Genomic DNA, 17,287 nt, shown 5'->3' with positions numbered 1-17,287 from the left:
ACACACCCCTCACCACATCAATTGCAGCTTCAGTGGACACGACAGCTACATCAGTAGCACTGTGCAGTCGCACATATCAGGTATATTATTACACCTGACTGCATCAATTGTGACATCTGGCTTTGTCATGATCCTACATCCACACATCAGATAGATTGCTACAAATAATGTACAGCAGAAGTGTCAGGAATTTCAACTGCATACTGAAAACACCTGACGCATTAGTTGCAGACATAACAGCCATGCCAGGATAGATAATCCTGACCACATCACGATTGCGGCTACACATTAGTTGTGTTATTTGTACCTGCACCATTGACAGATCTTACAGATAGTAACAGCACAGGGCAGCTATGAGCTTTCTCACCTGACTGCATCACTATCACTCAGTATCAGTCACAGTGGGTGAGACAACTATGTCAGTAATGCAGTACAGTGGCAATAGCAATCGCATGAGGTTGGGCTTTGGTCTCTGCAAAATCTTACATACTTAGCATGTCCAACCATGTGCTCTAAAGACTCCTCTTCACCCACACTGATCATAAAGGCCTAGTTCCTGCATCAGCTATAACGATAGCACCTGACAGTGTCATTTGCAGTATATTTGACAGTTATACAGTGGTATAGCACAGTTCACTACAGATATGTATCAACTATACATGACAACATCGATGGCAGTAAACAAAATGGCTACTCAGTTGCCTATACAGTAGCATATCAGTTACTGCACTTAACTGAATGACAAGACAGCTACATTTGTAGCATGGTACAGTGACACATCAGCTAATCACTACCACTAAATGGCAGGACTTGCAGCAGCTGTGGCCACAGTTTAAGCACGCTTCAGCTACACCGAGAGCATATGACTATACCTGCTAAGTGACCAGCACAGTGTAGTCAGTCAACTTAAGCGTTAGCACCAGACTATATTATTTGCTGTAGCTAGATGTGGCAGCGATGTTCAGTAGCACATGTACAGTACACACATATCAGCTAAATCAATAACCAATAATCAAGATGACCAGCTGCGACTAGTACAGCTCACTTGCTGGGAACACCTTGACTAGAACTCCTAGCAATCAAAAAAGAAAAAAAAAAACAGACTAGAATATTCTATATCCAGCTAGTCAGGATGTGACAGATAAGCAGCACACTATAACAGCTATGGTGACCACCGAACAAAGCAACCGAGTGAGTCTAGATCTAGTAGCACTACTTCAGGCAACAAGACAAAGTTGTACAATAAAGGTATTGATCATTACCACATGCCAGCGGTATCATGCACCAGTTTATCGAAATCACACCAGGCATGGTTAACACACATACCTACACTATAAATAGAGATGTGAGATTGCCCTAAGCAGTATCAGATTAGTGACACATAGACACATCAGACTGGGCTGTGCCTCAATTCTCCGGATACGGGGAACACGTCAATTATGATTGTGTCAAGAGTGCACAAATAGGTGAGCCAATATTCTATGACTGCACTGCGAGCTGGGGACAGAGTGCAACTGCACATCAGCTAGGTCATCACATGACTACAGTGCTAAAATCCAACAGGCCATGCAGCCACTAAAACGCACTTGCATACACACGTACATTATAGATTAATAACAAGCTATAGCTACGGCTACTGATACTGCCAACTTTGCACAATGACCACGCTGGTGACACACCTATAGCAAGCAGTCTTAGCATAAGCCATAACTATGACCATAAAACTTCAATCAAACAAAGGCTGTAGTGTCACACAGCTAAGTATCGATGAAGCTGGGGTAGCCCGCTGACAACGGATTCCTCGCCAGACCAGGGCATGGCACCGGCTGATACAACATCACTCATTTAACGTTTTGAAATATACTCCTTTCTATACCGGCCAGTATCAACAACCAATAGCAATTTGCAACTCCTAAACTGCGCTGCTGGCACGGTTTACATAGAGGTGGCCAGGTAGCCATGAATAGGCAGACACACGTGCTAACCCTATGGCGCTAACGCTTAACAGTGCCTATCAAAGGTGACAAGACCTCATCTGGGCGATAGGAAAACCAAGCTCAAACAAGATGATCAAGGTTTAAACTACTCCAACTAGCCACTTAGAACCCCCTGCTACCCCATTAGCTATGGGCTTTCTTTGGGCTATGGAACTCTCGTCCAGATAGGCTCGAGTTAGCTGCAGGGGCCAAAAATCCTACATCGAGCCATACAGATTACAACAAAGGCTCGAAAACGCAATAGCAGCTACGTGCTTGTCACCGACCTGCGTTGAGAGGGGATCACGTGATTGAACAACCTGACCAGCTGCCAAAAATATAGTTAATAGCGATACTACCAGCATCTACTAAATGTAATTCGATGAATACTTAATACTACCAACAACCACAATACGTGATTCGATAAATATGTGCTAAATGGAGGTTAATAGCTTAACTGTGGTTAGCACAAAAAAGAATTACGCACGCCTACAGCCAGTTACGCACGTGATGCAGAAGGCGCCATTTGTTGGCTCGTGTGATCGATCTTCAACTCGTCGTGCGTAAAAGTGCCCCACCACTCCCAACCCCGTTCTACGAATTCCACCACATACTCCCTTACTCCTAATAAACAAGGAATAAGGTGAAAGGTCAGATCCTTCTCCACAGCACGGGCTATGGAACTCTCGTCCAGATAGGCTCGAGTTAGCTTCAGGGGCCAAAAATCTTACATCGAACCATATAGATTACAACAAAGGCTCGAAAACGCAATAGCAGCTACGTGCTTGTCACCGACCTGCGTTGAGAGGGGATCACGTGCACCTGATCACGTGATTAAACAACCTGACCATCTGCCAAAAATATAGTTAATAGCGATACTACCAGCATCTACTAAATGTAATTCGATGAATACTTAATACTACCAACAACCACAATACGTGATTCGATAAATATGTGCTAATGGTACCTCAAATAACGCAGCCATCTTGTGCTCGTGATGTCATTGTGGATAAAGTCCATAGGCTGCATCATGCCAGCGATTGGATGACCTTTTTCACTAAACGGAAGATGGACGCGTAAGGTAGCTAACCTTGGTGAAAAGGCCTGGAAGTGCCCCCCTGGTCAGCCCTGTTGATGCCGTCATTGCCAGGTAGCTAGTATAATCCGAGGTATAATCGTTTCCATAATCGTACACTAACTGAGTTAGCTACCCCTATGATTGTGCTTGTGTAGAAATGGGATTTATATAGCACTTCTGTAGACCTTACCAAATATATGACCAAACTGTGGCTTTCAGTAAACACTAGCTGATGTCGTCCGCTCATAAATAGCACGTATGCAAGTGTAGGGGCGGATCCAGACCGTTCCACTCTGGAATTGTATCTTCAGCCTAGCTGTAAGTCGAAGACCAAAAAAAAAAAAGAGGTCGTCACCTGCTGACAATAGTTCCCCCCTTCTCATCATAAATGCCCTTACCAACTATGTTTCCTTATTTATAGCTAGATATATAGCTTGCTACACTGCTCCTCTTAAGACTACTGTGACTGCTCTATGAGAGTATCTCGAGTAAGAAAGGCTCTTTCAAAAGGGGGTTCCATGGAACCATTTGAACCCCCCCCCTAGATCCGCCCCTGAAGTGTTCATAATATATATATATATATATATATATAGACTAGTATATATCTGCAAATATTGGCAGAATATCGATTTATCTTCTGAAGTTGCTATGAGACCTTTGAAATTTTACCACTTCGTTACTGATATTATTATTTATCTGATTTGTCAAAAGAGACAGGGCGACACCAAAAGGCAGAGCCTGTACAAGGGTGTTTCCCTAGAAGATACAAAACTAAAAACGGAGGGGAAAAATACAGAGAAAAACACAGCTACAAAAACCAAGAAAGAACACATACACATATAAATTAATTACAACGAAACATTTTATACACAGCTTGGCAGCAAAACTTAGACGAGCTGAGATCAAATACATCACACGGTAGAGTGATAATCAATAGCGATTCCGGGAGAATTTTAAAATCAATGGAAATAATTTTTATTTAGTATAGCCTTGTGCAGTACTCCCTGAGGATCTCATAAACACTCAGTTTTAAAAATCCATTATAGGATATTGCATGTCCTTTAAAATAGGAAAAATTTTCTCTGTATCTTTCCATTGCAAAAAGTCCCAAAAATGGCACAATTGAACAAATACTTATAACTGAGCTTTGCAATAACATTTTGAACTTCTGTTTACTGCTATAAATACTTTAATACATGGACCACAGTGTAACCTTATTTGTAAGACCCTCTGAATAAAGGTCACCTCCATAGAAATCCACTAAATAGTTGCATGCATGATGTGGATGGCAAAACAGCATACACATGGTGAAGTGCAACCACTCTGTACCAGTCACCTCCACTCAAAAATACAATGTGCATGCAAAGCAAGGAGTTGTGCTGTTGATTTATAGCTGCTTATATGATTATTTTGTCTCTTAATATACAGCTCCTTGACAGCTACCAAAATGGTGCATCAAAGAGATGAGCTATTTATGGTACAAATTTGCTGACTTTTAGCATAGTAATATTGAAAACTACATGGACAAAACTGCTCACCTTGGTGTAAATAACATGTGCTGGGTCGTTTCTTGCAAAGAAAACATGACATTGTGGTGGCTATATTGAAAAATAATCTTATAATTGGCACAAAACTCCACACAAACATATTTGCAGCAGAAAACTAACTGCACTATTGTATTCCTTGCCACCAGAAACCCTAAAAATGATCCAATTGTTTGATCAATTGCTCATATGGCAGCAAAATGATTATGCCAACTCTCCAATGGAAGATTCATGGAGAAAATTTTATGTTAAATTTACGGAATTCCGGAATCACTACAATCAACTGGCCCTGCTGACTAAATTTATCAATTTTTTAACCCTGAGATACATTACACTCGACAAGTCATCTGTCAGAAAGTGCTTAGGTGATGCTGCCCACCAGACTATCCTAGCTATAGCCTATGAGCAGGGCCGCCCAGAGAAATTAAGGGGCCCAGGGCAAAGAGTTAAAGTGGGGCCCTTGACCCAAGTTGTAAGGTGAAGACCAAAAAAAAAAAAAGGTCACAACCTGCTGGCAATGACAATAACTACCCATCACCAACCATATCTCCTTATCTATAAGCTTGCTACACTGCTCCTCTGAAGAATACTGTGACTGCTCTATTAGAGTATTTAGATCTGACTGCTCTATTAGAGTATATCTATCTTTTAAACAGGTATTCAGGGAGCCCTTCATGGGGCCTCCTGGGGCCCCTTTCAGGCTGGGGCCTGGGGCAAAATGCCCCAGTTGCCCCCCCCTACGAGTGGCTGGATCCAGTTACATAATTAATCTGCAACTACTTTTCATAACTACACTCTTTATGATGCATGTAATGATTTTGTCCATTTTTAAATAATAGCTAGCTATACTGCGTGCATTGACTGATGTAGTGTGAAGCTAGTTGCTGTGTTACTTGCAGTTATTACCAATAGACAGTTAGTTAACACTATAAATAAATAGTAAGTACAACACACAATATATATAGAGGCAACCATACAACTACACATGATGTCATACATCATTACAGTATAAGTCAATTATAGCTAGCTAATACATTACACTTAGAAGGTTACATACAAAGTATGTATGTGCATGTTGTTCAGTATTGGATCACACCACATCTCCCTTTCTTAAGTCTTAAGAATAGTTAAGTCTTTCAGGTGGTCTAATCTGTGTGCCAGTTTGGAATCTAGTAATTTGTCTGTCAGGATCACTTGTTTGGTGTGTATTAATTGTAGTTGTTTCATCAGTAAGTCGTTCTGTAATATGAGATCGGTTCCTTCTAACTTTGCCGGATGGTGTGTCGACAATGTATGATCTTGGTGTGGTAGAGTTTGAAGTGATTGTACCTGGCACTTGTTTACCTTGGGAGTTTACCCATACATCTGTGTCTGCTGAAAGCTGTGCTGCAGATCTTACTCTATGGCGGCGATCATATTGCTCTTTCTGCTGTTCCTTATACTGCCTGTCCTTCTCTGCAAAGCCTTGTAGATGTGGCCAGTTAGGAACTAGTTGGTTTGCAACTTGTGGTACATCTGTTCTCAACCATCGCCCCATCAGGAGTTCAGCAGGTCTCAAGAGGCACCATGGAAGTGGTGTAACTCGGTAACTAAGGAGGGTCAAAGCCATATCGGAAGTCTGCCTTAGAAGACTTTTCACAGTCTTAACCATGCGTTCAGCAAGACCATTCCCTTGCGGGTAATAAGGACTGGATGTAACATGTTTGAATCCATAAGTTAAGGAGAATTGTTTCATCTCTGAAGAGTCATATTGAGGTCCATTATCACTTATAACTGTCTGAGGTATTCCATGTCGGGAGAAAATTGTCTTCATGGCACTTACAATGCTTGCAGAAGTGGAATTTAGTTTGATGACTTCTGGATAATGTGAGTAGTAATCTACTACTAACAAATATGATTGTGTATTCAGTTCAAAGAGGAGTGTAGCTACTTTCTGCCAAGGATATTTAGGCAATTCTGAGCTGAGCATTGGTTCTCTGGCAGGAGGTGTAACTTTCACACAAGTGGGGCATTGTTTGATGAATTGTTCCATTTGTGAAGATACTCCCGGCCACCACACCGAGGTTGTTACTCGAAGACGGCATCTCTCGATACCTTGGTGACCACAATGGATTTTACATAGGGTGTCATGTTGAAGCTTTGCAGGTACAACAATACGAGCTCTGTAAAGGAGTAAAGAATCACAAACAGTCAGTTCATTTCTAACATTCCAATACTTGCTAAGCTCTCCAGTAATAACATGTTTTTCTGGCCAAGTTGTTTGGCAGAATGTGATGAGTTTTGAGCAAATTGGGTCTTCTCTTTGAGCTCTTCGATACTTGCCTAAACTGTCTTTCGTAGTTGGGAATTGAAAAGTGGTACTGGTCATTTGACTTTCAGTAAGCTCTGCAAGTTGTTGACCAGATTCTGAAAATTGTTGTGGTGAGCGAGAGAGAGTGTCGGCAGTGTAAAGTAACTTGCCTGGCACATGTGAAATTATATAATCAAATTGCATTAAGCGGAGATGGAAAGGAGAATTCTTGGTGGCAAACTGTCTAGAAACTTTGAACCAAGGAGAGGAACAAGTGGTTTGTGGTCAGTTTCAATATAAATTTTCATTCCTAAGATGTAATCAGAAAATCTTTCACAAGCCCATGTTGTGGCCAAAGCTTCTTTCTCTATTTGGGCATATATAGTTTCTGTTTCAGTCATAGATCTTGAAGCATAAGCCACAGGTTTCCACTGTTGGATAGTTTTCTGCATGAGAACGGCACCTAGGCCGATGCATCTGCTGTGAGTTTTGTTTCAGCAGTAGGATCATACCAGGCCAGGACTGGGGTGGAAGTAAGCTCATGTTTTAACTTGTTAAAGGCGTGTCTGTTTGACTAGGACCCCAAGTCCAAACAGTTTTGGTACTAAGCAGTTCTCTTAGAGGTTGTGAAAGCTCTGCAATGTTTGGAGAAAATTTGCCAAGTTGATTCACCATGCCAAGAAAATGTCGTAGCTTAGACACATTTGCTGGCTGTTTCATACTACTGATAGCTGAGGTTTTCTTTGGATCAGGGGATACCCCATCTGAATTGATGACATGACCAAGGAATGTTATAGAATTCTTAGCAAATTCACATTTGTCTTTGTTGAGAGTTATGCCAGCATTTTGGATTCTGGTGAGAACAGCATCAAGATGGGTGTCATGCTCATGTCGGTCACTGCCATACACAAGAATATCGTTCATCAAGCATAACACTCCAGGAAGGCCATCAATTACCTCATTCATGCGTTTCTGAAAGTGTTCAGGGGCACTTGATACGCCAAAGGGCATTTTGTTAAAGCAAAAATGGCCAAATGGGGTCACAAATGTAGTGAGGTGGCGAGATTTCTCTGCTAGGGGAATTTGCCAGAACCCACTGTTGGCATCCAATTTAGTGAAAAATTTAGCTCCAGAAAGTTGGGAAAGTGTGTCATCCACTTTTGGAAGAGGGTGAATCTCTCTTAGAACACTTGTGTTTAGAGGTATTAAGTCTACACAAATTCTCACAGTTTTGTCTTTTTTCGGCACAACTACCATGCCCGCACACCATTGTGTGGGTGTGTCAACTTTGGATATCACCCCAATTGACTGCATACGGTCTAGTTCATCTTTCACTTTTTGACGAAGTGGGAGTGGGCAAAAGGCTTAGCATCAGGCTTGAGTGTGATTTCAAACTGTTTTTTAAAAGATCCTAGCCCTGTGAAAAGGTTTGGAAAATTTTGGACAATGTCAGTTTGAGTTTGGTTAATTTGATTAACCTGAGCTATATAGTAAATGCAGTTGTTGAATAGCAGGTAAGCCCAACAAGTTGTGTTTTAGCTGCTATAAGACATAAACTTCCTGATCACATTTGTGGTGTGTGGAGGACAAAGTCACAGTCAACTTACCCAGGACTTTTAGTGGCTTCCTATCTGGTCCACACAGAGACTTGGTGGCTGGTTTAAGCACAACATTGCTAAGTTTGGTCAGTGTCTCTTGGGTAACAGCTGTGACTTCTGCTCCAGTGTCTAATTTAAACATCACAGGTTGACCATTAATATCAATTGTAGCACTCCAGGTGGAGCCTTTCCCAGACTCGATAGCATCAAGATAGATCACATCTAGGTCCTCATCTGGCTCTTGACTGTCTGAAGTCATTTCATGAACATGTTTTGACAGACATTGGCTACTGTAGTGGCCCTTATTCTTGTACTTGTGGCAAACTGAGTCTCTAGCTGGGCAAGTACTGCGAGGATGAGGTTTGTTTCCACAGCAGATACATTTGTGTTTTTGAGTTTGTTTGTCTCTGTTCAATGTAGCACCTTTAGCAGGAAGGGATTTAAATTTCCTGCCTTTCACATGGTCAACTGATGATAGTGGTTTGGTGGTTTGATTTAGGAAAACTTGTTGCTGTTGTACAGCTTCTCTTTGGCGTACCATCTGCATAGCTTTGTCTAGGGTCAAGGTAGAATCCACCTGCAGACGCTCAGAGAGTGCAGTGTTACGGATCCCCACGACTAGGCGATCTCTGAACATTTGGGAAGTCAAATCTCCATATTCACAGTTTTCTACCAAGCTGTAGAGTATGGTGATGTACTCTTCTGTGGATTCTTCTGGTAATTGGTTCCTGCAGTTAAATCTAGCTCTCTCAAATATGACATTTTTGCGAATCTTAAAGTAACCATTAAGTTTAGCTACAACAGTTTCATACTTTTGTCTCTCTTCTGATGTGATGTGGGTAGAGGCTAATACGCTCTCTGCTTCTTCACCCAAACAGTAGAGTAGAGTGCTGATTTGCTTAGCTTCACTCTTTTCTTCTGACAAACCAGATACAAGTCGGAACTGTTCAAATCTTCTCAACCACTGTGGCCATTCATCCGGTTTTCGGAAGTTGAATGCTGCTGGGGGCTTTAGCGATATGTTGCTTGCCATCCCACTTCTGACACCATGTAGTGTGAAGCTAGTTGCTGTGTTACTCGCAGTTATTACCAATAGACAGTTAGTTAACACAATAAATAGCAGAATGATAAATAGTAAGTACAACACACAATATATAGAGAGGAAACCATACAACTACACATGATGTCATACATCATTACAGTATAAGTCAATTATAGCTAGCTAATACATTACACTAGAAGGTTACATACAAAGTATGTGTGTGCATGTTGTTCAGTATTGGATCACACCACAACTGAGACTGTGAGTGTCAGTGAATCAGATTTTCAGCTTCACTGATTTAATCAGAACCTACAAGTTTGACAACAGAACCTGGCATAGTGCCAACTTCTACTTGGATATTGGTGAGATTTATGCAAGTGAAACACTCTGACAGCTGCTCAGAAAAATGCACCATTAGCAAAGCACAAAGTGCCATCCAAAATTCATGTGTTTCCTATGTACAGTATTTTGGTGGCTGTAATCATAGTTTTAGGTATGCATGGCATGTAGAAATCCTTGGTTGGTATATAGTGAGCATGTTGGTGGCAAGTTTTGCTATTTCTGAGCCAGGGATTGATTTTTCCACAGGCTACTTTGTAAGCCATTTCATGTGTATGTGGAATAAAAAAGTGAGAAAGGAACAGCATATCATGGCAAATTGTTTTTTCAAAATGCATGGAACTAGCCAACAACTTTAAGCACACAGTTGAGCATTCAGACACAACCATACTGGCATGGCATGATCACTTGCAGGCACCTGCAATGCGAGCCACTTATGTTTCACCCAAAATTCACAATTGTTTGTTATAGTAAAGCAAATAATCGTGTTTATACATCAGCAATTCTCTGATTCATCAATCACTGCTGTTAAACTATTAGGTCTTGTTCCATCTATTTTATGCTGCTCAAAGCCTGTAGATCTGGGTGCATGTGTAAACCTGTACAGTTCAGATATTCCATCTCCTGAATTGTTTGAAATGGAACTCCAATGATGGAAGGGCCACTACATAACAAAAGAAAGCTAGTGAGAGCCGGCCTGAGAGGTCATCATCAGCAGCAGCTGCTGCCATACAAAGAATGTGATAGGGACATGTTCCCAAACATTTATGTTCTGTTGCATATTGCCTGCACAATTCCGGTGACTTCTCTATTAATTTGACAAAAAAAACTCTTATCCACAGTTAAGGTTAATGCTATGAATTCCAAATGAGGATAGTTTTGTAATAAATGCTGATGTGGTACTGATCATGGGTTGGAAAGTCTACTATTAGATTAACACAATACATGGCCATTGTCCAGGTGGTGTGTGAAGCAGTCCAAATTGTGTAGTAGATGGGTGGTACAAGATCTTGATTGTGATCACTCCTTGATTTGGGACCATGATTTTGATTAACTTTTACTGTAATAAGGAGGTTGCCTTTTTCAGAGGTAAAATTGCATTGGTAGAGGTTTATATGAGGACCTCCGAAACTGTCCTTTATAAGGAGGTCAATGCACAGTGTCGGAGGGTCCACTCACTCCACTGTACTCATTTACCTAGACCAGCACAACATGGAGGTTGAGGTAGTGTAATTATGAGCACAATGGATTGAATTTTGAGCACTGCAACTTAGCATAATAATTATAAAAGTGTGTTAGGTTCATTAGGCTGGTGGTATTATATCCATTATATTTTTGCACTGCCAGCAAATCACACATCATGCTATGTGGCACAACCCTTTCAGTGAAGTTATAACATTATCAGCTATTTAATGTATAAATAACAAGTAGTGAATAATGTAGTTGTATATAAGGTATAGCTCTGATAACCTTCAAGGAATCAAGGTGATGTTTCTTCCTGTGGGGCACATGGTTAGTAGATGATATATAGTTCATTTAGTTATTCAATGGAGCAAACCTAAACCATCATCTGCTACATACACAACAGAGGAATGTATAGAAAGTACACAGATGTTACACACAACCCCCATAAGCAGGAAACCAGTAAGTTTGACAAGTTCAGTGATTGTGCATGGTCTTCAAAGACTTGATATCCATTAAGCATTAATGGATAAACGTAACCTAGGTGATATGGATGCACCTGTTACATGTACAGTATTATTATCATTCTCCTAATTTGAAAATATTGTAGATTACATGCTTGTTTCTATACAGGTAAATTGACAGTGTAGGCCAGGAGAACATCTCTTGAAAAAGGTCCACAACTTCAGTAAAAAGATCCACAATTTAAAGCCGATTATTTTAGTAGCAAAAGTTATTTAAAGTGACTGAAATACTTATCACCAAATGTAGCCTTAAAGTGTATATATTAAAATTTTTGAAAATTTTCCTGAGGGCATGCCCCAGCTTTAGCATACAAACAATCCATGCATTACATCACACAAGGCCCACCTTTAGCTAGAACCTACTCATAAGTCTGGCTACGACCCATGACAGTGGTGGAATGGGATATCTAAATGATAATGATGTAAGCATAGGAAATTTAGAAGATTGTTGAAATTGATTTGTTGAGATTACTTACCTCACTCTAAGGTGCTCAGCAATTACAATTAGGTACATAGCCATTAAGACTTATAGATAAATTTTAAGACATTAGCAATAATCTAGACATCCCAGCTAAGTTCCACATATCACCACTGAAGTCTTGATGGTGAACACCAGGACCACACAATATGCCATCTGGGAAGTCGCATGGTACATGTGCCTCCAGCCTAACTTACAGTGTGCAAAATAACGTCTGGGAATTTCGGTCAATTACACCAGGTGTCAGGCCATATATAGTTGAATTTGTCTGGAAATACTGTTCTTTCAAAGTTTATAGTGTTAGGATTGGGCTAGGAGGGAGGCCAGACATGATGGTATTGACATGTAATTAAGTTATGTGTTTTTAGTTTGTACTGACCACAAGGGCATGCCCAAGTTAATTAACCTTCGAGGTTAACAGTTTACTATGTTGCGTCAGCCTACTTGTATCAGTCACCTGTACTGCAGTACTAAAATGTATTTATAACCTGATTGCAATTAGTAACTTTTCACTTGTGGTATTCATGATCACCTGCACAACCAGTTTTTAAGCTAGAATGAACAAGCCATCAGTGCATCTGTTCATATTAGAGATAGAGCCAATATATGTGACCAGGCCTGCGAAAATAGGGCATGTGGGCACAAAGTACACTACATCACATATCAGGCCATATCTCAGTGATGGAATAAAAAATCTGCATTCTGTAATCTGTGCTATAATGCCAATTAAGTAATAAATGTTGAAAATTTCATGGCCATAACTTAATAGCTTCAAAAGTTATGAGCCATGAAAGCTTGAAAATTAGGCAAATTTTATGTGCTCACATGCCCCATTTTCACAGGCCCAGTCACATATATTCTAAGCCATGGTAGTATATAGCTATATCATTGCAAGGCAAGCAGAAGGCTTTGACTGAAGTCCTTATGACTCCTTTCCTACAAAGGCCCAATTGATTTCATAGAAGCCCATTCATGTGACCAGTAGCTACTCTTTAAAATGCTGTACTATCGGTATCAGTGAGTGGTTAATAAGGTAATCAGCTCTACAGTACATTGGTGGCCCCAATGTTTGAAACAAACATCTAGTGCCACGTGGTAGAAACACAGGGAAGGAGAAACAATACAAGTTAAAATGTCCGGTCTAATTGCTTGATGTCCACTCAAATTTCACAATGCCCTGACAGTACGACAGGATATGTCTGAAAAGCTATTTCGCATACTGAACTTACATATTTTTCTGAGCTTTTGTTCAACAGCCACAACAGGGAACTATCTCTCACAAGTGGAAGAAATTCAATAGTGTCGAGGCAACTTGAAATAATGACCCAGAGAATAATGTAATCACGTTGCTGCATAAACCCTAAAACCTTAAACTCACAGATTGTAATATTCTTCCCTCGCCACACACACGCACACACACGTCTTGACACTGCCCGTTCAGGTCACGTGGTCCTCCACCACAGTGGAGGAAGCAAGAACTTGTTGTCACATTGATGGAACACACTTCTTTAGATGGACTTTCAGGCCCCCAGCACTCTTCATCCATTGATGACAATGTTGGCATTGTGCTGTTCAAAGATGCATGGGATTATGGCAAATACTTGTGTCTTTTCAGATCTCCAGGCCTCCTAAAACTTCTGCCACAATAATTACAAAGAAAAGATTGTTCAGGGGGAAAACTGGCTTGTGTAGAATGTTCACTTGTCTCACATTTATGTACGGCCAATCTTCCTCTACTCCTGAAACAGCATTCACATCTCTGATATTGAACTGCACCAGACTGTTCCTCTACAGGCAGTTGTTGTTCTGCAATACACTTGTGATGAGCCTTACCACTCTCAGTCCGAAAATACCTCTGACAAAGTGCACACTGCACAGTCCACATCTGAGCTGCACATAGGTATAATTCCTGCTCATCACCGTCTACAGATTGAAGATACAGTTGTCGCCACTGCTTCCTATGATGGCAGGTGGTCAGAATGTTTACTCCTGTCATTTTTCATGCTTTTACCCAATGTATTTCCGTAATGGCATTTAGCTATCTCTAAAACAGTATGCAAACAAGTCTGGTTTTCGCTCAGCGGGTCACCACTGTTTATGTCATGTAGTTTTTGTTGTACTTTTATGGTTCAGTTTTAGACATATATGTACTGTGCAGGGGCGGTCCAGACTTTTTAAAAGGAGGTTCCACTCTGGAATTGCAACTTTAGCCAAGCTAGCTGTAGGTTGAAGACCAAAAAAAAAAGGTCATCACCTAGAACTTCTGACAATAGCTACCCTTACCAACTTATTTATAATTACTAGCTTGCTAAACTGCTCTTCTTAAGAATACTGTGAGACTGCTCTATTAGAGTATCTCGATATTGACTGCTCTATTAGGGTATCTTGAGTAAGAAAGGGGGGTTCTCTGTGAATTCTATCCCACTAGGGACCTGTGAGTAGGCTAAAGCCTGTGAATACAGGGAGTCATAAACATGTAACTAGAACATTGAAGAATGCAGAAAAAAATCCCAGACCCAGTGGTGACTTGATCCCCAGCAACATGCAGTCTAGGCATGCACCAAAGGAGCCACAGCAACTGGGATCTGAGGTTTTCTCTGCATCCAACCTGTACTTAAACATCGTCTTCTCACCAGCAATGGTTTTATCTGTGACTGCTATCCCATGGTTCCATGTAACCCTTTGAACCCCCCCCCCCCCCCCCCCCCGTCCTGGATCTGCCCCTGCTGTGGTGGTATACCATGCAAGAATAACAGTCAAACAGGAAAAATTGCTGTGGGAATTATAATAGAAGTGTAGGAAAATATAGAAGAAATCATTAATTCTCATCATATCATTAATTCTCATCAGATCTATGTGTGATTCTGCACTCTTTTTCAAACCCTGGCTGTTTGGTATATAATTTATAAATCATGTAGTCTTAATAGAATTATAACAATTCCTAGTCATGATATGCACATATAGCTGAATACTACCAACACAAAGTTTACAAATGCATTGATGACATCCTGTAACACACCATGATCAAGTAGAAAGAAATTTATCTGGTATATCAGTAGTTGTGAATTCAGTGTTGTTATCATTAGAAAAATTTTCAGAGCATATAGACACAGCACATGCATCAGAGGGATGGAGGGAGAAGTACACACTTGCTGATGATTCTACAAAGCTGGAAATTGTTCCAAGGAGAATAATACAGTCAGCACGTGTAGCAATTGTCTTTTCTAGTAATGCAATAAACCCTCTGTCTGATAGTCCACCTGCAGCATTTATCAACATTTCTTCTCTTTGTTTCATCTGAATGCTGCCATTGAAGGCATCTGAGAATATTGGTTCACGTATTGGAAATAGTCGTTTGTCATCAGGTGAATAATAGCCATCACTTCCAAGTGTTCCTAAGTCATAAGCCATGAATATTTTCCAACCTTGTCCAGAGTGTGTTTAAGTTGTTTACTACAATCAAGCAAAACCTGGCTCTTGAGAGAAAAAGCAGCCCCTGGCAGTTCATAACACAAGACACAATGTGTTCTAAATATGACCCCTATATACTTGTGGTTACCAATGTATTGAGAAATATAATTTTCATATGCCCTTAAAACTCTCATACTTGGTGAAAGTTCAGGTGAATGTCGAGAAAGGTGGAAGTCAACATTCATAGAGTTAAGGAAAGAACAATTAATAGATTTTTACAATTGTATTCTCCAAACTTCTGTGCTCATTCCAAACCAATTTACAATTACTAAGATCACTTCAGTTGGAGAATAGTCTCCAAATGCATATGAGTTAAGCTCTTCCAGAGACAATGGATATTCTATTTTTGCATTACGAATGAAATTTACCACTCTGATAATACTGAAATTCTGCTTCAGCCACTGCATGTCTTTAGTTGAAATTTGTTCGTACTTTCCAGGTTTATATTTTTTTACATCATCTTTTCCATAAGTAACAACTATTGGCTTCTCAGTTTCTCGGTCTTAGTAATGTGTACAAAACTATTACTTTATGAGAGCAATTGGATAAAAACTCTTCCCATTGTACTAATGAACTCCCACCATGATAATGTGCCTTTTTGTTCCACTTGTCTATATCATAATAATCAATGAATCGCAATGCTTGAGTATAGTTAGGTAGTACCCCAATCACACCAAACATGGAGTTGACAGCAAACGGTTCAATAATTCTCATCTTCAACATCTTAGCCCACATTTGTAGCTGCCACAAATTCCTAGCTCCATTTGTTTGTTCTTCATAGTTGCTATAAATCACAATGTGGCCATGTGAACCCTGTTCAGCATTTCCAGTAGACTGAGTAGCTGAAACTTGGTCAGAAACATTGCACATTAGAGATGTACCTTGTGTTAAGTTAGGATCATTTGAAACCAAATTGTGACTTCTCAACTTTAATATTGGCACCAAATATATTGATGCTATTGCCTTATCACTCCTTGAGAAACAGATGTAACCGAGGATGATGACTACTGCAAAGATTAGTAGATCTCCAATTTTCAACAGTGTGGCAACTGTGATTTGCATTGTATTTAAAATTTGGGTCCAAGTTGAATCTATGGACACACACCAATATTACAACATTATTACTATTATCACACAGTGAACAATGCATTAATTACAATCAGCTAGCTTCCAAGTTACCCCTATCCTAGCAGACTGAAGAACATGCCTCATGATTCTTGATGATTTGAGTAGTACGGATTCTTGTAACTTGTGAACAGAAACCACCAGAGCTAAGCCATTCAATACACAAAAACTACCAAAATTTTCAGAAACACATCACAGGTGCTACAATTATTACTATTACTACGACCAGGTCACATATAACCCAAGTACATACATATAAACAGTAGCACCAGTATGTTTATTTATTTATTAATGGATAAAACAATGTATACACAGTAGGCCTGAGACCTTTCACAGTATCCATATCCTATTACAGACCAATAATTGTCTAATCTAGAGAGTTAATTAATTGTGGGTGCTGAGATTACAAAACTAGGTAAATCATTCCGCTGATCAATTATCCGATGACTGAAAAACTTCTGTCTTATTGAAGTTCTGGCTCTTTGTTTCTAAACTTTTAGATGGTGTCCTCTAATACTGGTGGTGGTGTTCAAGATAAAAAGACTCTTAAGATCAACACTATAGTATTTATTTAATATCTTGTAGATTTCTATTAACTCACCTCTTTGTCTATGAGAATATAGAGAGTACAGCCCAAGAA

At 40.1% G+C, this 17,287-nt stretch overlaps 2 protein-coding genes across 4 annotated transcripts in view; one reads left to right on the top strand and one right to left on the bottom strand.

Annotated features, from left to right (window-relative positions):
* LOC136255542 (zinc finger protein 431-like) overlaps positions 1-17,287 on the top strand; it is a 135,508-nt gene that overhangs the window by 44,901 nt on the left and 73,320 nt on the right. The window lies entirely within an intron of this gene.
* Positions 7,435-15,462, bottom strand: LOC136256141 (uncharacterized). Its single transcript, XM_066049111.1, has 3 exons — positions 15,201-15,462; positions 8,496-9,554; positions 7,435-8,222 (listed from the first exon to the last, which is right to left on the bottom strand). Exons 1-3 carry the CDS (start codon positions 15,460-15,462, stop codon positions 7,435-7,437), a joined length of 2,109 nt encoding a protein of 702 aa, XP_065905183.1.

Source organism: Dysidea avara, chromosome 1 (assembly GCF_963678975.1).
Source record: "Dysidea avara chromosome 1, odDysAvar1.4, whole genome shotgun sequence".
NCBI classification, from domain to species: domain Eukaryota; kingdom Metazoa; phylum Porifera; class Demospongiae; order Dictyoceratida; family Dysideidae; genus Dysidea; species Dysidea avara.
Note: the sequence above shows the minus strand (reverse complement) of the source record. Positions and strands in the feature narration are given on the sequence as shown.